Raw genomic sequence first — 24,772 nt, 5'->3', positions numbered from 1 at the left:
CAAGACAAGCCTAAAATACTGTCAATAATGAGTCATTTTTCGGGGGTACTCTTCACTGCAAGAATAATATTTTAAACTCCAGCACTCTCAAAACATATGCCAATGTTTGTTGCATTATAGAGGCCTTCAAATGCTATTTCTTGAAAACTCTTTTTGAGGGCAAAGAAAAGACTTATTGGTTACGGGCGATCACTTGATCTAAACGTAATGGTGCATCCCTTCAATACAACAGATAATTAAAATCAGTCAAAAAGACACATTATTAAATTGGATAACTTTTTAAATTATTATGTGAATATTAAACTATTTTGATAAATAACTTGCATTGAAAATACTGTATATAACTAGAAACTAAAGATTACTAACAGCTCCAACAACATTAAAACATCTGAAGTTAAAAAAAAATAGTATAATAGTAATATATAATAGTAATACAGTAGTAATACAGTAATAGTACAATGTGTGTGTATATATAAGATGGTGGAAAACACAGACAAGGCTGAAAAAGCAGTTTCTGCTCTTGCTCCCTGCTGTATTTTAAGCCTAAAAAATTGTTGTGTTTTATAGAACAATATGTCTATATGCTCCCATAGCAGTTTCATTCCACATTAAGCCCCAAAACTATTTTTATTTTGTCCGTTTTACCCTGGAGACCCCCATTTACAGACACCGCTAAACCGGTTTTGTTTCAACTCAGCCATAAAAAGAAGGAAAGTATTTTTATTTATTATTCAAAATGTCTACCATTTTAGCTTAGAATCATTAGTTGATGTGTAATATTTAGTTTAAAATAAAAAAAAAAAAAAGTTATAAAATTATTCACTCGCATATTTTAAACTTTTAAACAAATTACGTCACAATGAAAAACAAATGGTGTCTGTAAATAGGTCACAGATATCTACCTCATAACTATCGCTTAAATATATATAAATAAATAAATATATCTTTTTTTTTTTTTTTTTTTAAACTGTCGCATTTTCCTTGATATTCTAGATGACAATCGATCCAAACAATTGAGAAAATTTGGAAAAAAACGTTTAGTAGGGTAAATGTTTGAAAAAGAAAATCTCGAGTACTCCTTGATGTCTGCAATTTCTGCATTGCAACCCTTGTTATATTACCGTGTTTCACCCAAAAAATCTCCAAAAAGACTGGCTGTGGGCATTCACAACTGTGTCTTGACACTCGGTGAGACATGGTACACTGAGTTTTTGGTTCGAAACAAAGTAAGTACACAATAGTATCTCGTTAAAGACACCATGTTTTTAATTATGCTCTCTCATGCTCTCACCTCGAGTTAGGGACTAGAGGTTTTAATAAAATTTTTTTTTTTTTAAATTCTGTTTACAATTTTGTATCACACATGCATATGGGACAATTTTGAAATTTGGCTAAATTGGGGGTCTCTGAGCGGAACTTCAAGTCACCTGATTGTTTTCCGCCATATACCCGTATTGTCCCGAATATAAGTCCGCCCTGATTATAAGATGAACCCCCTCTTTTTCAAGACTCAAGTTTGAAAAAAGACTTTTTCAACATCAAATTAATTTTTTACAGAAAATAATTAAAGTACAACTGAAACAAACGACTATAACAATATATTTGAGAGAAAAAGCATGTTATTTTGCCTCATTCAAATCTTAATATCTGAACATTTAAATATGTAAACTAAAGTGCAATCACATTCGTAAATGAATGGATTCTGGTTTTTGAAATGTAAATAAACCAATCTATTGTGATAAAACAACAAAATTGCAATAACTGCATTAACTATCAAAGTGAAGTCTGTAACTGTAGTCTCGAAACAATTCTGAATAAGGAAAAACATTGCAATAAAATAATGCAAACTGGTTAAACTAAAAAGAGTAGCTGAGATCTGTCATGACAGAACATCGCTTTAATGAAATCTGGCGCCATCTATCGTCGTGAATGACGAGAGTAGCTGAGATCTGTCATAACAACATCGCTTCAATGATATCTGGCGTCATCTAACTTTGTGAATGGGTATAATGTCTAGACCGCGAATATAAGACGACCCCCTCTTTTTAAATCTTATTTCAATGCAAAAAACACTGTCTTATATTCGGGCCAATTTGGTATTTAAATATATATAATGTATAATGCCATTATGTCAACAGTACTATATTGTTGACATATTAATCTAAAAAGTTGGCTAATTTCAGAATACGTTCTGCGGTCTGTTTTTCATAACGTGTAGCAGTAAAGGGATGTGCTGTTACATGTACGTAGATCAACTCATTGACTTGGTAACAAATAAGTCATTCATTTGTCTTCTAAAAGAGTTTTGAAGATTTAGAATTTGAAGGCTTCTATAACGCAGCGAACAGTGGCATATAATTTGAGTGCTGGAGTTTAAAATATATATATTTATCCAGTAATAAATACCCCCTTTTTCATAACTCATTTGATATATGTGTTTTTCATTATTAACATTCGAAATTGCTTTGACAACCAGGAGCGATTAAATCATGGAATAAAGTAGTACATGAGTCCTAATGCATATGTAATGTCTTTTAAATGAAAACATTAAATATTAAATTAGGTGTAAAGTTACCTCAATTAGACATACAGATACTATGAAAGATTACACTTTTTCTTTTTTCTCGAAGTGTTGACCTGGATTGTCTGCTAATTTCATTTATTTAGAGGGCATTTCTGCAAAGACACAAAAACATAAAATGACACTGGAATGGTGGGCCAAAAACGGATCCTGCCATGAACCAACATTAATTAAGCTCTGCTGACAAGTGACCCCTATTTCTAATGTAATTATTCTTATGTCCAGTAGCAAAGGCGAACCAAACGTAACATTGTTTGGCTGCCATTGAAGGTGATGCAAAAATAATCTGACTTGGAGCCTGGGGCTACATTGCTGATGAGATTTTTGTACGCTCTTGTTAACTGTGCATGATGAACCCCTAAATTATATAGTGTTAACCTACTTGCATGAACGTTTTAATGCATTTTCCAAAATCTATTGAAGGCAAAAACACTAAAAGTTATAGAAGTGTAAGTAGAAGAAAAGAGTTGCTAACATATTGAATACATAATTATTTTGTTTTTGTCTCAAGTCAAATCCTAAGAATTGGTACCCAAGAAAAACAAATAATTGGAGGATTGATTAGATTGTGGCTCATGTGGATATTGCTAAACTCGATTAGCAATGATATTAGCGTAGCAAGCAAAGTATGAATCCAAATCACCCATTGGTAATTGCATTTAAAAGCAGGACTATTTATTGAAGGCACGCCTTCTTTCAAGATCTACCCACAAAAACTAAACTATGATATTTTCAAGTGACAGTTTTCTTCCCTCAAAAGAGAATATAACCCACTTTGCAGTTTTGTTTGTCAGTGTTAAACATAACAAGAAGCCGCATTTGTCCGGATGCAATGCGATGCAACCAGCAAAGCTAAGCGCTTCAGAAGAAAAATGTGGGCAAACAAGCACACATTCTGAGCAAACAAATTAATCATTCATTATGCAAAGTCAGATGAGTTTCAGTCACATTTGCAGAGCACAAAAAGTTTGCGAGAGGAACTTGTGGAGTGCTCCACTTGTGAAGTCAATATCCAGTGAGTAGGCTTTGTAGGGGTTGTTCAGACTAGTCGACTTGTAGACTATAAACAATACTGTTTAGTTGTAGGGCTGAGTATTGACGCTAGAAGTGTATTGTGATATGACATTGAAAAGTTTGAATTAGGGTTGTTCCGATCATGTTTTTTTGCTCCCGATCCGATCCCGATTGTTTTAGTTTGAGTATCTACCGATCCCGATATTTCCTGATCCGATTGGTTTTTTTTTGCTCCCGATTCAATTCCAATCATTCCCGATAATTTTTCCCGATCATATACATTTTGGCAATGCAGTAAGAAAAAAATGAATAAAACTCGGACGGATATATACATTCAACATACAGTACATAAGTACTGTATTTGTTTATTATGACGATAAATCCTCAAGATGGCATTTACATTATTAACATTCTTTCTGTGAGAGGGATCCATGGATAGAAAGACTTGTGACTTTGTATATTGTGACTAAATATTGCCATCTAGTGTATTCGTTGAGCTTTCAGTAAATGATACTATAGCCATGCCCAAACGCATGATGGGAAGTGGAACCATGACTGTGCGTAGTGCTACCAATTGACATACCTTCTCTGCATTGGGAAATAACATAAGGTGTTAAGAAAAAGGTCAATTGTGATATTTCTAATCGTAGGGAGAGGGAGTGTAAGGCTTTAGCCAATTAAAAAAAAGGCTCCAAAGGCTGCCAAAATTCACTCTACTCATTTTATGCTGCCTTTTATCTCTCTATATAGGTAAAACGTCGTCATTAAAGATTGAGCGCGACAATGCGTGAGTGGGTCGTGCAGCGCATGCATTAATTGCATTAAATATTTTAACAATTACCGCCGTTATCTAGAAAAATGTGATAACCCTAGTTAAGCCTAAACTAAAAACTCTGGATGAGTGTAACATATTATGTCTGTAACGTTAAATACAATTAGAAAACAATTTAATAAAAGAATGTATATATTTAAAAAAGGCATGGTCGATATTTTTTGCCAATTCCAATACTTTGAAAATGACATGATCGGGCCCAATCTCTAGTTTGAATGTATGAATGAATATTGCAAACTTTTTTTTAATGTTTACAGATGAATGAAAAACATAAAACAATGGTTAACTAATTCTATTTATGACACGCTACTGCATGCAATTTTCAGGAATTACAGCTAGCTAACTATAGCCATACTGTATATTAGCCTACACACTTCACACCCGTGTGAAAATTGTTTTTTAAAAAATCGTTAGAATGTGATAATTGTAATTCAGTGAAGAGTCTTGTGTCCTATTGGGCTATGTAGTAGGGTTGGGAATCTTTGACGAGATTTGATACATCTCTAGATACATAGGTTGCGATTCGACACAAAAACATAACACTTTAATTATGACTGTTTATATTTTAGATGATATGAATACCAGACAATAAGATCTGTTTTTTTCCACGGACACCAATTATAAACTAGGCCTGAACGGGCCCTCGCAGTTTGGCGCAACTCGGACGTACACTGCAAAAAGCAGGGGAATACAGTGAAAAATGTTTTCGGTATATTCTCTCGTTTTATTTCCCTGCTTTTTGCGGTGTTAGCGTTTTTTTTTTTTTTTTTTTAGGAAAAACGTGAAAACCGCGAAAAACGAGAGAAAACAGCAAAAAAAATGTCACTGTATACCCCCGCTTTTCTGTGAAAACCACAGAAATGTGGGAGAATACAGTGAATTTTTTTGCTATATCCCCTTGTTTTTTGTATTTTTTGCGGAAATGCCGGGGAATACAGTGAAAAAAAATTTCTGTGTGTCACCTCGTTTTTTTGCGGTTTTCACGTTTTTGGGCCAATTCGACCAAGTGTGCCAAATTTTGTAGCTCTATAAGCTGCTTAAGACCATGAAAAAAATCTGATTCCTTTTAATGGCGAACAGAGAGTCATCATGGCAACAGACATGTGGACTTGGGCCTTAAAATGTCACCTTACAAAAGGTCTTGTAACTACAATAACCAAACTGAAAAGAACTGGACATGTATAATTATAAGAGTTACTTCCTGTTGCCACTAGTTGGCGCTGCAGAGTTGATGCAAATGACCCTTCAGGGTACAACTCTCACCAAGCACGGGAAGTTTGGCGCAGATATATTGTATATCTGCCAAGTTATAAGTGTTCACAATTTGTGGCAAGACAAAATGGCGACTGTCATTTTCACTTTCCTGTTTGGACCCCTCAGCTTCAATGAAACCTTTGTTTTTCATCAGGCAGCTGAACACATGTCTTAAGGCTCCCCTGATGCAGATTTGAGGTCAATTGATTTCTGTGGGTCTGGCGTGCCACGAAAGATGTGCATGCTGAAAAGCCCCTTATACCCACTGTGAAGTATGGGGGTGGGTCAGTGATGCTGTGGGGCTGTTTCACTTCCAAAGGCCCTGGGAACCTTATTAGGGTGCATGGCATCATGAAAGCTTTGAAATACCAGGACATTTTAAATCAAAATCTGTTGCCCTCTGCCCGAAAGCTGAATATGGGTCGTCACTGCGTCTTTCAGCAAGACAATGGCCCTAAACGTATGGCCAAATCTACACAGAAATGGTTCACCAGACAAAAAATCAAGCTCCTCCCATGGCCATCTCAGTCCCCAGACCTTGTTTTGTTGGCAAAAGGGGGTTGTACAAAGTATTAACGCCAGGGGTGCTAATAATTGTGACACACATTATTTGATCTCAAATAACTTTTTCGTTATGTGGGATTGAATGCACTTGTATTGAAGGTTGGGTTTATCTCTTTTTTTCCATTAAGGTCCCATATTATTTGAATTAAAAAAATATATATATTAGAAGCTAAAAAACACATCTTTTTCAGGGGTGCCAATAATTATGGAGGGCACTGTATCTTAGTGCAAATAAATATGTTTTCATATCAATAGAAATGGTACTAAAATGTAATAAACCCTTCAAACTACATAATGATTAACATTTATGCCAACAAAGTATGTATTTCACTATAGACTGACCAATACATATTGAGAGAGTTTATTAACCTGATGCTATGTATAATTATCAAAATGTACAAGTAGACTGACCAATCTTGACACTACTTTGTGTAATGACTGACATTTAAATTGCACGATATCAACAGCCATATAATCATCATTAAATCACTGGTACGGCATAGCTTGATCGACATACATGTATACTGACCAATGATGCGTATGTGATGCAAATAAATCAGAACTGTAGTAATTACTAAATGTAAAGACTGACGTGTACACTAGTCAATAAAGGTAATCAACAATTCTTTACCAGTTTGTGGAAAGATGGTGATACTGATAATGGTATGGAGACTATACAGTATGCTCTTTGCTTTCTATCTGTTGGATAAGGCATCCTCGACTGTAGAGTCCGTGCAAGTGTTCCTTTGCCTCCATTTTAAATATAGGCTTACCACAAAGCAAAATTGCGTGTCCATTTTGGGCTATTTGTGCCGGTCCTCTCAGGTAAACGTGGCATGCAGGGTGAGGAGAAGGAGAGAGGCTTATCGTGTAGTCCTCGGCACTCTCACGGTGACAACACGTTTCCACCGAGAGCCTGGCCCGGCCGCTGCCTCATCTCTCCAGAGAAGGGGAAAATGTCAGGGAGCCCTTCATCACAACTTCGACCTCCCTGTACCGTAACAAGCCAGGCGGGAGCAAGTCAGACATTTCATCTGCTCAGCCCTTGCCCTAAGTTAGATTGTCCCATAGTGTCTACCATGTGACTGATGGTTTACTTATAAAGAGAAATGAAAGACTTTCTCAAGTTTGGTGTTTTGACGTCCGGTTTTATTGACTTTAATGATGGACATATCACCATATCAAGTGTTTAAAGGACACTTGGAGTGGGCTAAAGCCTGTGTTCCAGTGATGGTGGAGTGATGCATTCGCATTTGAAGTTCTGCGACAAGGGAACGCGTTGCTCTGTAATTCACCGCCATGCCACTAGAGGGGTGTGGCTTTGTCTTTGCACGGTTTTGGTTGCCTGCTATACCAGACTCACCGCTGTTCCAGCTATTGAGTCTGGCCACCATTCAGGGGATAGAATTTCCAGGGCGGAGCAAGCCACAGCAAACAGACAGCGGAGTGGACCAATCAGCGACGGGCAGACGTGACGTTAGTGAAGTGACGAGGGCAGGACGAGGGACTTGCGCGCGGAAGGAAACATACGAGGAGAGCGGAGTTTATTCAACATGGCTAGCGCGAGACAGACTGTTGTTGATGACTCATGTCGATGTGTTTTCGGTAATTTAAAACTGATTTTATCGTGGATTGGAACATATTCTCGGCTCTCCTGTTCACTATCTGTGTTGTTGTGGAGACGACTTCCGACGCGCAAAAGTGACGTTGCTCGTTAAGAACACGTCACGCAAATAAACTAATCTGATTTGTCGACTGATTTTGTACCTGCTCGAGCAGCCGTTAATGGGCTGGGTCCCAGACTTTTATCTCAGTGTTTGAAAAATACAGGGAGAACAGTCTGGCCGTGCCAGGCAACGGTTTTGGGGGACTCTTGTCGAATCCTCCGGTTATTTACAGCAATGGCAAAAGCGATGGAACGTTTGTATTTGCAGCTGCAGCTTATCAATATTGACCAACAAATTTTGTAATACAAATGTTGAAGTGCAGGCGACATAGTTGACGTTTGCGAATGTTTGAAAACGGGGTTGTTGTGCTGAACCGTAAACAACGTTCTGAGCAGACCAATCACAGTCCTTCGACGTTAACGTGACACGTAGTCAGGATTTTTTTGGGAGGTGAACGTCAGGCTTCGGCATAGGGTCGTAAATCGGGTCGACGCCGTAGGTCCACTGTCACCGCTACGCAATAGCATAAATAGCCTTCAGATTCAAAATCGAAGGGGTAAAAAAATTGTTCTGATTTTACAGCTACAAGTATTATTTTAAACGGGTAAAAAATTCTGTTCTGATTCTACAGCTATAAGTATTAATTTTAGTGATATAATTGTCTGATATTGTCCCCGAATTCTCCCCAAACCAACTTAGGCTGGGGCTAAGATCTGTATCTCCACATGACAAAGACCAGAAGTAATTACTCCCGAAATTGCAGTTTCTAGTTGTTATATATTTTTTGTTTTTTGCTAGTATATGCAGTATGCTAAAACTCACAAAATGTCAAATCTTTCGAATTTTTCAAATAATAAAAAAACATCATATTCCTTAGCCCTTCATTGCCAAATGTATCACATTTGATACACCTAAAATTTCATGATTTCGAGACTAATTCAGAATTTTGACATTTCTTTTTGAAAAAAAATGATAGATGCAAGTCAACACATGCATCTGCAGGTTCCATGAGAAAAAAAAACAGGATTTAGCAAGGGTTATAAATAGAGATGATGCCGATCGATCGGGTCAGATCACATCATTTTCAAAGTATCGGAATCGGCAAAAAATATCGGCCATGCCTTTTTTTAATATATTTTTTAATTAAATCATTTTCTAATTGTATTTAACGTAACAGACATAATATGTTACACTCATCCAGAGTCTTTAGTTTAGGCTTAAGGTAGGGTTATCAAATTTATCCCGATAAAGGCGGCAATTTTTTAAAAAATGTGTCACGTTAAAATATTTAATGCAATTAATGCATGCGTTGCACGACCCACTCACGCATTGTCGCGCTCAACCTGTAATGACGCGTTTTACCTATATTGAGAGATAAAAGGCAGCGTAAAATGAGTAGAGTGAATTTTGGCAGTCTTTTTTAATTTGCTAAAGTCTTACAATCCCTCTCCCTATGATTAGAAATATCAAGGGAAGCATATGGGGAAGCAAGGTGGCAATTGATCTTTTTCTTAACACTTTGTTATTTACCAATGCAGAGAAGATATATCAATTGGTAGCAGTACGCACAGTCATGTTTCCACTTCCCATCATGCATTTGGGCATGGCCACAGTACCATTTACTGAAAGCTCAACAAATACACGAGATGGCAATATTTAGTCACAATACAAAAAGTCACAAGTCTTTCTATCGGTGGATCCCTCTCACAGAAAGAATGTTAATAATGTAAATGCCATCTTGAGGATTTATCGTCATAATAAACAAATACAGTACTTATGTACTGTATGTTGAATGTATATATTCGTCCGAGTTTTATTCATTTTTTTCTTAATGCATTGCCAAAATGTATATGATCGGGAAAAATTATCGGGAATGCTTGGAATTGAATCGGGAGCAAAAAAAAGCAATTGGATCGGGAAATATCGGGATCGGATCGGGAGCAAAAAACATGATCGGAACAACCCTAGTTTTATATATTAGAGCGCTTATTGCACATATTCATTTAGACTTTTCTTTTTACAAATTAAAAAAAAAAAATCATTGGGACCTTATTTTTCAAATTTTGGGATTCTCTGATAATTGCTTCATGTTGCAGGTATTTAAGGGTTGATTTTTATTTTATTTTATTGATTTATTTATTTTTTAAAGAAATCTTTATATTTGCGTTGTTTTTCCCTTCTAATGTATTCTGTATCATATACTGAAAAATTAGCTATTGCGCTTTGAAACTGTCGATAATTTTGTTCGAGGCAATGAATCAGATATTATAACATACACAAAGGTAGACTATTGCTGTTTAATGTATTTGTTTAATTGTCCAATTTTATCGTATGTTTAATTCAGCAATTTTCAATTAATGCAAGCCTGAAACAAATCTCATGTCATCTGGGGTTAATTTACTAGCCAAGCTTTCATAATTTTTTGTTTGATGAAACTTAATATGTCTGTTACGTAATAAAAAGATGCAATCAAAATGTTGTCTTATGAAATTAAGTTTTTTTTTTTTTTTTTTTTTGAGTTTTATGGAAGTATCATGCTACTACAGCTGAAATGATGCATTTTTATGTTGGTAGCATAACACAGCACTCGCAGGAATTTAATGGCTTTTAAATGTCCCATGTTTGTATTTATATAACAATCTTCTATGTCAAGAGTCAACAGTGCATAATAAAACACTGTAAATGGATCCTGGCTAAGTTTAGGTGGCCTGACCTCCATTAAGAGGCAGCAACATGAGGGGAAGAAAATAATAAATAAATAATAGTCATGAGTGTTTACGTTACACAGGGGATTCTTTGTGCACATGTACGCATAGACACTCAAGTAACACCATGGAAGGACACCTTCCTGCGTGTGATCATTGTAGGGGACACAAAGTCTTTCAAAGTGTTGTACGGGTTCTCTAGGGATGAAAAACTCATTATCACGCATGTACTGTATGGATGTACAGGTATACTTTACCTACACTTGCAGTTTCAACATAGAGGACACTCCGTACAGTGTGTGGTGTATAGCAGTGGTCCTCAACCTTTTTTGCGCCACAGACCGGTGTGATTTGGGCCTTTTACCCAAGGACCGGCAATGTGTGGCAGAAAAATACAGTAAATATAAAATGACAGCACTGGGCTAAAAATGAACGTTAAGTTCAGGAAAAATACAACTCACCAGACGCTGATTCAACCTTTTTTAACAGCGGCCTCTCCTAAAACTTGACGGCCAATATCCTAGGTCGCAGGCATAATAGGTTCTTCTCTAATCTTGAAAGGTTTCTTGGATTTATCACTACGGTTTGCCACGAGGTATGATGCTCTCAGTGCATTCACTTTTGTTGATGTGGTGGCCCTCACCAATTGTTTCTGTCTCTTGTGCTCGTGCTTTTTGTTTCAAAAATTCCAAAGGTTTATCCATTATTCCATTATTATTAACTTTTGGCCAAATATTATACAGAGATGACTTGGCATAGACTCCTCTTCTGACTCGTCCGGTAGCTTTTTGCTCGTAAAAAGCTTTCCAAAGAAGTCTGTTTTTATGTCATTTTCACTAGTGTCTGATGTGCCTATGTCACACAGTCCCTGACAAGTCTTGTCACTTTTCCATTTTGTAGAAACAATTGCTAATAACTAGGGTTGTTCCGATCATGTTTTTTTGCTCCCGATTCGATCCCAATCGTTTTAGTTTGAGTATCTGCCGATCCCGATATTTCCCGATCTGATTGCTTTTTTTTTGCTCCCGATTCAATTCCAGTCATTCCCGATAATTATTCCCGATCATTTACATTTTGGCAATGCATTAAGAAAAAAATGAATAAAACTCGGACGAATATATACATTCAACATACAGTACATAAGTACTGTATTTGTTTATTATGACAATAAATCCTCAAGATGGCATTTACATTATTAACATTCTTTCTGTGAGAGGGATCCACGGATAGAAAGACTTGTTACTTTGTGTATTGCGACTAAATATTGCCATCTAGTGTATTTGTTGAGCTTTCAGTAAATGATACTGTGGCCATGCCCAAATGCATGATGGGAGGATGTAACACGCCTTTAGCAACCATGACTGTGCTTAGTGCTACCAATTGATATATCTTCTCTGCGTTGGGAGATAACATAGGGTGTTAAGAAAAAGATCAATTGCTACCTTGCTTCCTCAAATTGCTTCCCACGATATTTTTAATCGAGGGGAGAGGGAGTGTAAGGCTTTAGCCAATTAAAAAAAGGCTCCTAAGGCTGCCAAAATTCACTCTATTCATTATACGCTGCCTTTTAGCTCTCTATATAGGTAAAACTGCGCCATTACAGATTGTGCGCGACAATGCGTGAGTGGGTCGTGCAGCGCATGCATTAATTGCATTAAATATTTTAACGTGATTCATTTTGAAAAAATTAATTACCGCCGTTATCGGGATAAATTTGAAAACCCTATTTTAAGCCTAAACTAAAGACACTGGATTAGTGAAACATATTATGTCTGTAACGTTAAATACAATTAGAAAACGATTTAATAAAAAAAAAAAAAAAAAATGCATGTCCGATATTTTTTTGCCGATTCCGATACTTTGAAAATGACGTGATCGGACCCGATCGATCGGGATGCCAATCGATTGGGACATCTCTACTAATAACCTGACTTTTAATTATTCAATTGGTTTCAGAAATGGCTCATATGAAAGCTAATAACCTCACAAATGATGTTGAATGTACAAAAATATATTTGTTTCCCTGAAAAAAGAATTATCATTTAATGAAGACATAAAGGTCAAATTTTGGCAAGACAAAAGTTTTGTCGCCTACAGAAAGTAGTGTGAAAATTGAACAAAAAATGTACTTCAAATAAAAAAAATATGTTACATAACATGAGATCCAAATTTAATATTTTGTATGACTTCCATGGGCTTGAAGGACTGCATCCATGCGATTAAGCAAGGATTCATACAATTTATTGATGAAGTCATCAGGAACATCAAAGAAAGCAGTCTTGCATGCCTCCCAGAGTTCATCAACATTCTTGGGTTTCGTCTTCCATGCTTCCTCTTTCATCCTACCCCAGACATGCTCAATGATGTTCATGTCTGGTGACTGGGCTGGCCAGTCCGGGAGGATCTTTTTCCACTGCAGCAGAGCTCCACGAGACCTAGTCACCTGAAGTCCCTGTTTCACCCAGAACAGTCTGTCGAATTCTGTCTAGAAATGGCATCCATGGTCGAATCAGTGCCCAGAAACCAGCATTAAACAAAAGACAATTAAAAAACCGTGTGGCATTTGCCAAGGCCCACAGCCTATCAAAAGGATGGACCTGGAAAAGTGGCAAAAGGTGGATTTTTCAGATGAATCTTCCATTGAATTACACCACAGTCGCCGCAAATATTGCAGGAGACCTACTGGAGCCTGCATGGATCCAAGAGTCACTCAGAAAACAGTGAAGTTTGGTGGTGGCAAAATCATGGTCTGGGGTTACATCCAGTATGGGTGTGTGTGGGAGATCTGCATGGTGGAAGGCAACATAAATAGTCTGAAATATCAATAAATTTTAGCTGCCTCTTATATTCCCAACCATAAAAAGGGACACATTCTGCAGCAGGATGGTGCTCCATCTTATACTGCAATCTCTACCTCAAGGTTTCTCAAGGCAAAGAAGATCAGGACTGGCCAGCCCAGTAACTAGACATGAACATAATTGAGCATGTCTGGGGTAGGATGAAAGAGGAAGCATGGAAGACGAAACCCATGAATGCTGATGAACTCTGGGAGGCATGCAAGACTGCTTTCTTTGATGTTTCTGATGACTTCATCAATAAATTGTATGAATCCTTGCCGAACCGCATGGATGCAGTCCTTCAAGCCCATTTAAGCCATACAAAATATTACATTTGGATCTCACAGCACCACTACCTAATTCGCTTATTTTATGTAACATATTTTTGTATTTGAATTACATTTTTTGTTCAATTTTCACACTACTTTCTGTAGGCGACTAAACTTTTGTCTTGCCAAAATTTGACCTTTATGTCTTCATTAAATGATAAATCTTTTTTCAGTGAAACAAATATATTTTTGTACATTCAACATCATTTGGGAGGGTCTTAGCCTTCATATGAGCCATTTCTGAAACCAATTAAATAATTAAAAATCAGGTTATTAGCAATTGTTTCGACAAAATGGATAAGCGACAAGACTTTTGTCAGGGACTGTATATTTTTATCGAGGACAAGTGCACGTCGATATAAAGAAATAATTGCAGAGGTGTGCTGTCCGCAGCACTCAGCCACCAGCAGTCAGCTAACATTACTGTTTACATTGACTGACGCTTGGCTGCTACTGAGGTGTGTAAACACCCCGGTAATGGCGGCCACACCTAGAGGACGAATTCCACATATCTCTATTCAGACTAGTGAATAAGGTAGGCGGGCAGATTGGTATGTCAAGAGGCACAGGCTGGTATTTAGTCGATGATAAATTGTTTATTATTTCTGTGCGGCCTGGTAGCATATGCGCCACGGATCGGTGGTTGGGGACCGCTGGTGTATAGTATACCCCAGCCATGTTAATAATAATAAATATACTACTTTTAAAATGACCACCAACATTTGAACCGTTTTACTTGAATTTAATCAAGATGAATGAGTGAACCCAAATTAGTTGAAAAACTTATAAACACTGCTGATTGTCAAGGGGCTTTGGGGATCATGGCTAAATGTAATGAAACGAGGCGTGAGCGGCTAGAAGAAGCTGTTTCGTTGACCGGTGGAGATGAAATCCTAATGAGTAGACATGACAGGAATAAAGGACACAAAGACAACAATAATTAACATGAAGCAAAACTAAAGTAATGAAAACAAAGTTGTGTGCGTCCAAAACATTGTGATTGTTTGACTAAAAATGAGCAAAGCAACTTGGAAAAAAGCAAAAACCATGAGCTAATCATCAGAGTCATTGTTTTGGACCAAGCTCGATTGTGTAAGTCTAATAAATATTCATGCCTTGTAGTATATGCACTACAAGTACAAATGTCATTACCTGTGTATGCATTTCCTCTTTTGAAGATTTTCTTGTTCTCCGGGGGCTTCCCGTCCCAGCGCGAGAAAATTCAGTGGTGGCAAGGTCTGTCTAAATATAACGCCACTTGACAACAAGCTGAAACACCAGATACCCTTTTACTTTGAAGAATTCCAATTACTGTCACTGCTTTCTCTCTTGTGTGTGTTGTGTATATGTGTGACACAGAGGGGTTTATGTACACGAGGACTTGGATTCTCTTGTAAAATGTAATCTTTGCGCAGTGTAACTCAATTTAGCAGTTTGTGCAGCTTCGTATGCATTTTTGTTTCATAAAGTTTAGACCTGCACGAAGTGTGATTTTCTCAGAATTTGCTTGTTTTTGTTGTCACTGTCTTAAAGCAATGGTCACTCTGTTATACCACTACTGACCAGTAAAAAATGTACACATATGCATATATACGTTTGTATGTGTACAAATGTATGTACACTATATGTGATATAATCAAAGTCAATGATCTTAATATAATTACTCTGCTGCCCAAAATTATTGGCACCCCTGCAATTCTGTCAGATATGGCTCAATTTCTCCCAGAAAATGATTGCAATTACAAATGTGTTGGTAGTAATATCTTAATATCTTCATTTATTTTGCTTGCAATGAAAAAACACAAAAGAGAATGGGAAAAAGAAAAATCAGTTTACACAAAACTCCAAAAATGGGCTGGACAAAAGTATTGTCACCCTTTGAAAAATAATGTGATGCTTCTCTAATTTGTGTAATTAACAACACCTGTTACTTAACAGATGGTGGCAATAACTAAATCACACTTGCAGCCAGTTAAAATGGATTAAAGTTGACTCAACCTCTGTTCTGTGTCCTTGTGTGTACTACATTGAGCACGGAGAAAAGAAAGAAGATCAAAGAACTGTCTGAGGACTTGAGAAGCAAAATTGTGTGGAAGCATGGGCAATCTCAAGGCTACAAGTCCTTCTCCAAAGACCTGAATGTTCCTGTGTCTACCGTGCGCAGTGTCATCAATAAGTGTAAAGCCCATGGCACTGTGGCAAACCTCCCTAGATATGGACGAAAAAGAAAACTTGACAAGAGATTTCAACGAAAGACTGTGCGGATTGTGGATAAAGAACCTCGACTAACATCCAAACGAGTTCAAGCTATCCTGCAGTCTGAGGGTACAACAGTGTCAACCCATACGATCAGTTGGCGTCTGAATGAAAAGGGACTCTATGGTAGGATACCCAGGAAGACATCACTTCTGACCCAGAGACATAAAAAAAAAGCCAGGCTGGAGTTTGTCAAAACTTACCTGAGAAAGCCAAAAACGTTACTCATCGGTTTTGGAAGAATTTTCTCTGGTCAAATAAGATAAAAGTAGAGCTTTAAGGGAAAAGGCATCAACATAGAGTTTACATGGAAAAAAAAAGAGGCCTTCAAAGAAAAGAACACGGTCCCCACAGTCAAACATGGTGGAGGTTCCCTGATGTTTTGGGGTTGCTTCGCTGCTTCTGGCACTTGACTGCTTGACCATGCATTATGAAGTCTGTAGACTACCAACAAATTTTGCAGCATAATATAGGGCCCAGTGTGAGAAAGCTGGATCTTCCTCAGAGGTCATGTGTCTTCCAGCAGGAGCAATGAACCAAAACACACTTCAAAAAGCACTAGGAAATGGTTCGAGAGAAAGCACTGGAGACTTCTAAAGCAGCCAGCAATGAGTCCAGACCTGAATCCCATCGATCACGTCTGGAGAGATCTGAAAATGGCAGTTTGGAGAAGGCACCCTTCAAATCTGAGACCTGGAGCAGTTGGCCAAAGAAAATTGGTCTAAACTTCCAGTAGAGCATTGTAAGAAACTCATTGATGGATACCGGAAGCGGTTGTTCAGTTATTTTGTCTTAAGGCTGTACTACCAAGTATTAGGCTGAGGGTGCCAATACTTTTGTCCGGCACATTTTTGGGAGTTTTGCGTGAAATGATAATGATTTAATTTTTTTTCATTCTCTTTTGTGTTTTTTCATTGCAAGCAAAATACATGCGGCAAATAAGTATTTAGTCAACCACCAATTGTGCAAATTCTCCTACTTGAAAAGATTAGAGAGGCCTGTACTTGTCAACATGGGTAAACCTCAACCATGAGAGACAGAATGTGGGAAAAAAAAACTGAAAATCACATTGTTTGATTTTTAAAGAATTTATTTCCAAATTAGAGTAGGAAATAAGTATTTGGTCACCTACAAACAAGCAAGATTTCTGGCTGTCAAAGAGGTCTAACTTCTTCTAATGAGACTCAACTCATTACCTGTATTAATGGCACCTGTTTTAACTCATTATCGGTATAAAAGACACCTGTCCACACCCTCAGTCAGTCACACTCCAAACTCTACTATGACCAAGACCAAAGAGCTGTCGAAGGACGCTAGAGACAAAATTGTAGACCTGCACCAGGCTGGGAAGACTGTATCTGCAATAGGTAAAACGCTTGGTGTAAAGAAATCAACTGTGGGAGCAATTTTTAGAAAATGGAAGCCATACAAGACCACTGATAATCTCTCTCGATCTGGGGCTCCATGCAAGATCTCACCCCGTGGCGTCAAAATGATAACAAGAACTGTGAGCAAAAATCCCAGAACCACACGGGGGGACCTAGTGAATGACCTACAGAGAGCTGGGACCACAGTAACAAAGGCTACTATCAGTAACACAATGCACTGCCAGGGACTCAAATCCTGCACTGCCAGACGTGTCCCCCTGCTGAAGAAAGTACACATCCAGACCCATGTGCGGTTCGCTAGAGAGCATTTCAATCATCCAGAAGAGGATTGGGAGAGTGTGTTAATGGTCAGATGAAACCAAAATAGAACTTTTTGGTAGAAACACAGGTTCTCGTGTTTGGAGGAAAAAGAATACTGAATTGCATCTGAAGAACACCATACCCACTGTGAATCAAAGGGACCAGGATGACTGATCTGTGTAAAGGAAAGAATGAATGGGACCATGTATCGAGAGATTTTGAGTGAAAATCTCCTTCCATCAGCAAGGGCATAGAAGATGAGACGTGGCTGGGTCTTTCAGCATGACAATGATCCCAAACACACAGCCAGGGCAACAAAGGAGTGGCATCATAAGAAGCATTTTAAGGTCCTGGAGTGGCCTAACCAGTCTCCAGATCTCAACCCCATAGAAAATCTGTGGAGGGAGTTGAAAGTCCGTGTTGCCCAACGACAGCCCCAAAACATCATTGCTGTAGAGGAGATCTGCATGGAGGAATGGGCCAAAATACCAGCAACAGTATGTGAAAAGCTTGTGAAGAGTTACAGAAAACGTTTGGCCTCCGTTATTGCCAACAAAGGGTACATAACAAAGTATTGAGATGAACTTTTGGTATATACCGTTTACTTATTTTCCACCATGATTTGTAAATAAATTCTTTAAAAATCAAACAATGTGATTTTCTGTTATTTTTTTTTCCACATTGTCTCTCATGGTTGAGGTTTACCCATGTTGACAATTACAGGCCTCTCTAATATTTTCAAGTGGGAGAACTTGCACTATTAGTGGTTGACTAAATACTTATTTGCCCCACTGTAAATGAAGATATTACTACCAAAGCATTTGTAATCGCATTCATTTTCTGGGAGAAATTGAGCATCATCTGATAGAATTGCACGGGTGCCAATACTTTTGACCAGCAGTGTATAATTATTTCTACTAATAATCTAAGAATGATGCCACTTGTAATGATCAAGCTCTATGCTGACGATTGTCGAGTGAGTGACTTAATCATGTAATGGCTGAAATACTATAATAACTGACATACAGGTTGACCAATGGCATTTTGAGTTACTAGTCCTATATAAAATGATGGACATGAAGACATACTAATGAGAGGTGAATAAATGAATCTATATATAAGTATAACACCATTTACCATTTACCATCAATTACTGGCATTTCATTTAGTGACTGACATGGAGCGTGACCAATAAAATTCAAATAACATAAACAAAGGAACAAAAAAAAAAATCAAAGGCAAAGCATTTGAAGCATCAGAACACACGAGTGACCTCATCAACCAAACCCCAATTTTGTATGCAGTTTCTGAGATGTGGACTGATAGAGGACCTTGGAATGATGGAATCTCGCTGTTGAATGCAAATTGTGATTTCTGTTGTATTGTTTTATCCTCTTTGTGACTAGTGCCGCTGCATCCGTACTTTCCTGTGGCTCCCTATGGCATTTATTTCAACACAGCATGAATCAACCATCGAATCAATAGTCATCAGTGCCAAGTGAAAGTTCTGTAATTAATAGCTGCAGTCTTGCTAGCTTGCAGAAAAATGGAGTTGAGTTCCCTCACCCTTGATATGTACCTACACGATATGTATGGAGGCTTCCTGTCTTGAAATTGCTTTGGCACAGTGACAGACCTTTATAGCTGAGTTAAAGGTGGGTAAATCATGCGAAGTCGTTGGTGCGGTGGACAATGCCGGAAACCCCTCCACCCTTTCTCATTGTGCATTCTATGAAGTATCTGGGATATATCACCCTTAACACAAAAGACCCAATCTGGATTCAATTACTTACTGGGCAGTAGAGTGCAATTTATACCGAAACGCTCATGCTCGGAAGATGGACGAGTTCATGGAGTTGCTTTATAATTAGCAGTTAACCCTCGCTGACCTTCCACTTCAGATTTACTGACCAAACGGCAAATTACTTTCATGTTGGAAAAAACGGTACATGCTTGGCCTAAGCATTCGTGTTTACATGTGAACAATGAGCTTAAATTAATCCATATTTATCCGTTGCTGGATTAAATGTCATGTATAGAAACTAATACAAACAACAATTGGGATGTAAATGGGATGTTTCAAGCTCTTATAATCCGTGATGGTGTCAAGTATGCTTGTCAAATGTGCAGTATTGTTACCGTGCATATGGAGTAGTGTAAAAATATAAAGTGTGCCTTTTTTGGTGTGCCAGCTTTGTGGTGACAGTTTCCACGTTTACATGGAGCCAAATATTCCAATTACAATCGGAATATTTGTTTAAACCGAATAAATGTGTTCCATATAAACACCTCATTCGGAATGAACAGGCCCAAACCGAATGGAATTTCATTCCGATTCACAGGGGTGGAATATTCCTTTTCCCAAACCGATTAGAAGTAAAATTATATCATGTAAACAGGGAAGCGGAATGGTGTCTGGTTGCGTTCTTTCTGCACATGCTCCGTACTGACGTGGTGACGTCACTTGGTGACGTAAGTAACGTCACTTGCAACATGGCTTCCAAGCACAGCGCACCTAATTGGAGTCCGGCGGAAAGATTGTATTTAATTCAAACTTTGAAAGAATTGAATATAATTGCTCACTTAGACGGGCGTAAAACGAGGAACAGTGAACTATTTAAAAAAGTTCACGAGAGGTTACACGAAGCCGGAATAGACCGGAGCGTTGACCAGATTAGAAACCGGTGGAAAACCGGCTACTACAAGGCAAAAGAGCAAAACAGCAGAAGCGGATACGACCCCACAAACACAACAAGTGGGTTAAACTTAAAACAGCAGCACTCCGACGATCGATCTCCATGTGACGCTTTGTTTTGATTAATCTGCGCATGTCAGACGGCAGTTGTCAAACGTCCTTTCGGAATAAAGGCAGTCACATGTAAACGCTGGATCAGAATAGATGAAGTGACATGTAAACAGCTGATCTGAAATTTCCATTCGGAATGATTTGAATCTGTATGAATAAAAGTCAGCATGTAAACGTGGCTACTGATACACCAGTGCAGAAACGAAAGGAGAGGAAAAGTTTAAAGGTTTTATTATAAATAATTTTAACTAACATAAAAAAATAAAACCAACTGCACAAACAAAAGCGCAAAAAAGTTATTAGAACTAGAAATATAACAGCAACCATGAGCGGAAGAGTAAGCAAGGAGGCGCATTAGAAAGATGTAAAACTTACTCTGACCAATTCCTTATATAGTTTTGTCCATTTTTCTCTCCAAACAGGTTTTACTGGGACTTGACCATGCTGCTATTGATGGTGGGCAACCTCATCATAATTCCCGTAGGCATCACCTTCTTCAAAGACGAGCACACACCTCCCTGGATAGTTTTCAACGTGGTCTCCGACACCTTCTTCCTCTTGGATCTCGTGCTCAACTTCCGGACAGGCATCGTCAAGGAGGACAACACGGAGATCATTCTGGACCCGCAGCAAATAAAGATTAAGTACCTTCGCAGCTGGTTTGTGGTGGACTTTATCTCCTCCATCCCGGTGGACTATATCTTCCTCATCGTGGAGACGCGCATTGACTCCGACTTCTACAAGACGGCACGCGCCTTGCGGATTGTCCGCTTTACCAAGATTCTTAGCTTGCTTCGCCTCCTGCGCCTCTCGAGACTCATTCGCTACATCCACCAGTGGGAAGAGGTAAGAAATGAACCCCCAAATTGTTACTGTACATTGTCGTTTGACTGGGTGGTAGGTTGTCCAAAGTTATTTTCAACCTTGGCAGTTGACATTTATAATTTATTTTTGATTTGATATACAGTGGGGCAAATAAGTATTTAGTCAACCACTAATTGTGCAAGTTCTCCCACTTGAAAATACTAGAGAGGACTGTAATTGTCGACATGGGTAAACCTCAACCATGAGACATCGAATGTGGAAAAAAAAACCAGAAAATCATATTTGATTTTCAAAGAATTTATTTGCCAATAATGGTGGAAAATAAGTATTTGCTCAATACCAAAAGTTCATCTCAATACTTTGTTATGTAGCCTTTGTTGGCAATAACAGAGGCCAAACGTTTTCTGTAACTCTTCACAAGCTTTTCACACACTGTTGCTGGTATTTTGGCCCATTCCTCCATGCAGATCTCCTCTAGAGCATAGATGTTTTTGGGTTGTCGTTGGGAAACATGGACTTTCAACTCCCTCCACAGATTTTCTATGGGGTTGAGATCTGGAGGGATCATTGTCATGCTGAAAGACCCAGCCACGACTCATCTTCAATGCCCTTTCTGATAGGAGATTTTCACTCAACATCTCTCGATACATGGCCCCATTCATTCTTTACTTTACACAGATCAGCCGTCCTGGTCCCTTTGCAGAAAAACAGAGCCAAAGCATGATGTTTCCACCCCCATGCTTCACAGTGGGTATGGTGTTCTTCAGATGCAATTCAGTATTCTTTCTCCTCCAAACACGAGGACCTGTGTTTCTACCGAAAAGTTGTATTTTGGTTTCATCTGACCATAACACATTCTCTCAGTCCTCTTCTGGATCATCCAAATGCTCTCTAGCGAACCGCAGACGGGCCTGGACGTGTACTGGCTTCAGCAGGGAGACACGTCTGGCAATGCAGGATTTGAGTCCTTGGCAGCACGTTGTGTTACTGATAGTGGCCTTTGTTACTGTGGTCCCAGCTCTCTTTAGGTCATTCACTAGGTCCCCCCGTGTGGTTCTAGGATTTTTGCTCACCGTTCTTGTTATGATTTTAACGCCACGGGGTGAGATCTTGCATGGCCCCCCAGATCGATGCAGATTATCAGTGGTCTTGTTTGGCTTCCATTTTCTAAAAATTGCTCCCGCAGTTGATTTCTTTACACCAAGCGTTTGACCTATTGCAGATTCAGCCTTCTCAGCCTGGTGCAGGTCTACAATTTTGTCTCTGGTGTCCTTCGACAGCTCTTTGGTCTTGGCCATAGTGGAGTTTGGAGTGTGACTGACTGAGGGTGTGGACAGGTGTCTTTTATACCGATAATGAGTTAAAACAGGTGCCATTAATACAGGTAACGAGTGGAGACTCGTTAGAAGAAGTTAGATCTCTTTGACAGCCAGAAATCTTGCTTGTTTGTAGGTGACCAAATACTTATTTTCCACTCTAATTTGGATATAAATTATTTAAAAATCAAACAATGTGTGTTTTTTTTTTTTTTTCCACATTCTGTCTCTCATGGTTGAGGTTTACCCATGTTGACAATTACAGGCCTCTCTAATCTTTTCAAGTAGGAGAAGTTGCACAATTGGTGGTTGAATAAATACTTGTAATAATAATGTTATAAATAATATTTGCCCCACTGTATCTTACAATTTGACATGACTGACATAAGAAATGAGATTTGACTACAAAATTTGATGTCAAAACAAAGCCTCTAGTGGCTTGGTAATGAATTACAGAGCAACACGTTCCCTTGATGCAGAACTTTGAATGCTCAATGTCAACGTAGGGTCTACGCAATCGCGCCGCCGTCAATGCAACAAAATAAGGCCTTATGCTTCTTCTGCGTTGCGGTGATGTCAGACCTACTCTGTTAACGCAGACACGATTTACGACCCTAACCCGTAGCCTGACTTGCACCTCTAAAAAATCCTGATGTCAAAGAGTCGTGACATAAAAGTCAAAGGACTGCGATTGATCCGCTCAGAATGTTGTTTCTGGTTCAGGACAACAACACGGCCGTTTTCAAACCTTCACAAACGTTATCTGTGTCACCTACGCTTCAGCATTTTTATTAACAACATTTGTTGTTTAATATTGATTTGCTCCAGCTGCAAATACACATGTCCATTTCCATTGTCTTTGTTGTCTATGACCTGTGGAAAATGGAAGGAATTCGACAAGATTTCCCCCAAACCCCTCTCATGGCTTGGTGGTGAATTACAGAGAAACGCGTTCCCTTGACGCAGAACTTCGAATGCTCAGTAACGGCGTAGTGTCTACTAGGAGTGGGAACCTCTTGGTACCTCACGATACGATTTGCGATACAAAGCTCACGATAACGATGATCTGACGATATGGCTACACAACTTTTATTGATACATTGGTCAGGAAATCATTCTAGGATATTCTAAAACAACTAATAAACAGAAAATGAAGCTTTTGCTGTGAATTGGAATGAGTTTATCACTAGTAGACGTCCAATCCATTTGAACAGGAAGGGTAGCAGCGAATGAACATTCGTTCATACATTCGTTCATTCGCTGCCATCCCTCCCACTTCAAATGGATTGAACGTCTATGGCGGTCAGTGGCAGCCAACGGCAGGCAATGAGGTAATTTTGGGCCATTTAAGGTCATTTACCTGTTGATTTTCAGTTACTTGACCTGGGAATCACCCAAATGAATAGGCAGTGACTAAAACTCAACAGGAAATGACCTGTAAATGCCCTAAAATGAACAGCAAGTGACCTGTAAATGCCCTGAAAATCGGACAGAAAGACTGTGAATGCTCTGGTTTCAAATGAACGAACGTTTCCAGTCTAAATGAATTGTGCGTCGAGCACTGTCAATGCAGCCTTACAGTTAACTGAGACACTATTATTGTGGAAGATTTTTGTAGCAACTTGTTGGTTCATTTTTATTATTATATTTTTTAGACATTGACACCTTTTAAAAATTATATCTCGATTCTTGGCAGGAGCATATCGATAACCTTTTGGGATACAAAGTATCACAATATATCACCATTTCGATATTTTGTCACACCCCTGGTGTCTACGCATTCGCTCTGCCATCACCGCAACTCAGAAGCATAATTCAGCCCTTAGTCGTTTTTATATGTAGGTTTTTTTTTTAATGTAAAAAGTACAGATGTCATGATCACATATGTGTTTTAACACTTGAGTTTGAGTCACTTGAATTTGAGGATCTGCTGATACAGAGCACTGATCTGATATCTTGGCATTGTATTAAGTAGGGCAAAAACAAAGAATTATTTCTCTACTGCAGACACAATTACGTTTGCATGATACTTTATCATTAGTTTCCCACGACAGCTGCAAGAGCGTTCTCCCACCAGCAGTTTTTTTTTTTTTTTCTT

General features: G+C 38.5%; 1 protein-coding gene across 3 annotated transcripts in view; it reads left to right on the top strand.

The window, feature by feature from the left end:
- LOC130924392 (potassium/sodium hyperpolarization-activated cyclic nucleotide-gated channel 1-like) overlaps positions 1 to 24,772 on the top strand; it is a 270,629-nt gene that overhangs the window by 48,102 nt on the left and 197,755 nt on the right. For all 3 annotated transcript variants that reach the window (XM_057850949.1, XM_057850945.1, XM_057850941.1), the window contains exon 2: positions 20,956 to 21,379. In XM_057850949.1, the coding sequence (XP_057706932.1) occupies positions 20,975 to 21,379 (405 nt within the window). In that variant the 5' untranslated portion in view covers positions 20,956 to 20,974. The remainder of the gene's footprint in view (positions 1 to 20,955; positions 21,380 to 24,772) is intronic.

This window comes from Corythoichthys intestinalis, chromosome 1, assembly GCF_030265065.1.
Source record: "Corythoichthys intestinalis isolate RoL2023-P3 chromosome 1, ASM3026506v1, whole genome shotgun sequence".
NCBI classification, from domain to species: Eukaryota; Metazoa; Chordata; class Actinopteri; order Syngnathiformes; family Syngnathidae; genus Corythoichthys; species Corythoichthys intestinalis.
The sequence above is the reverse complement of the archived record's forward strand: the minus strand, read 5'-3'. Positions and strand labels throughout refer to the sequence as shown.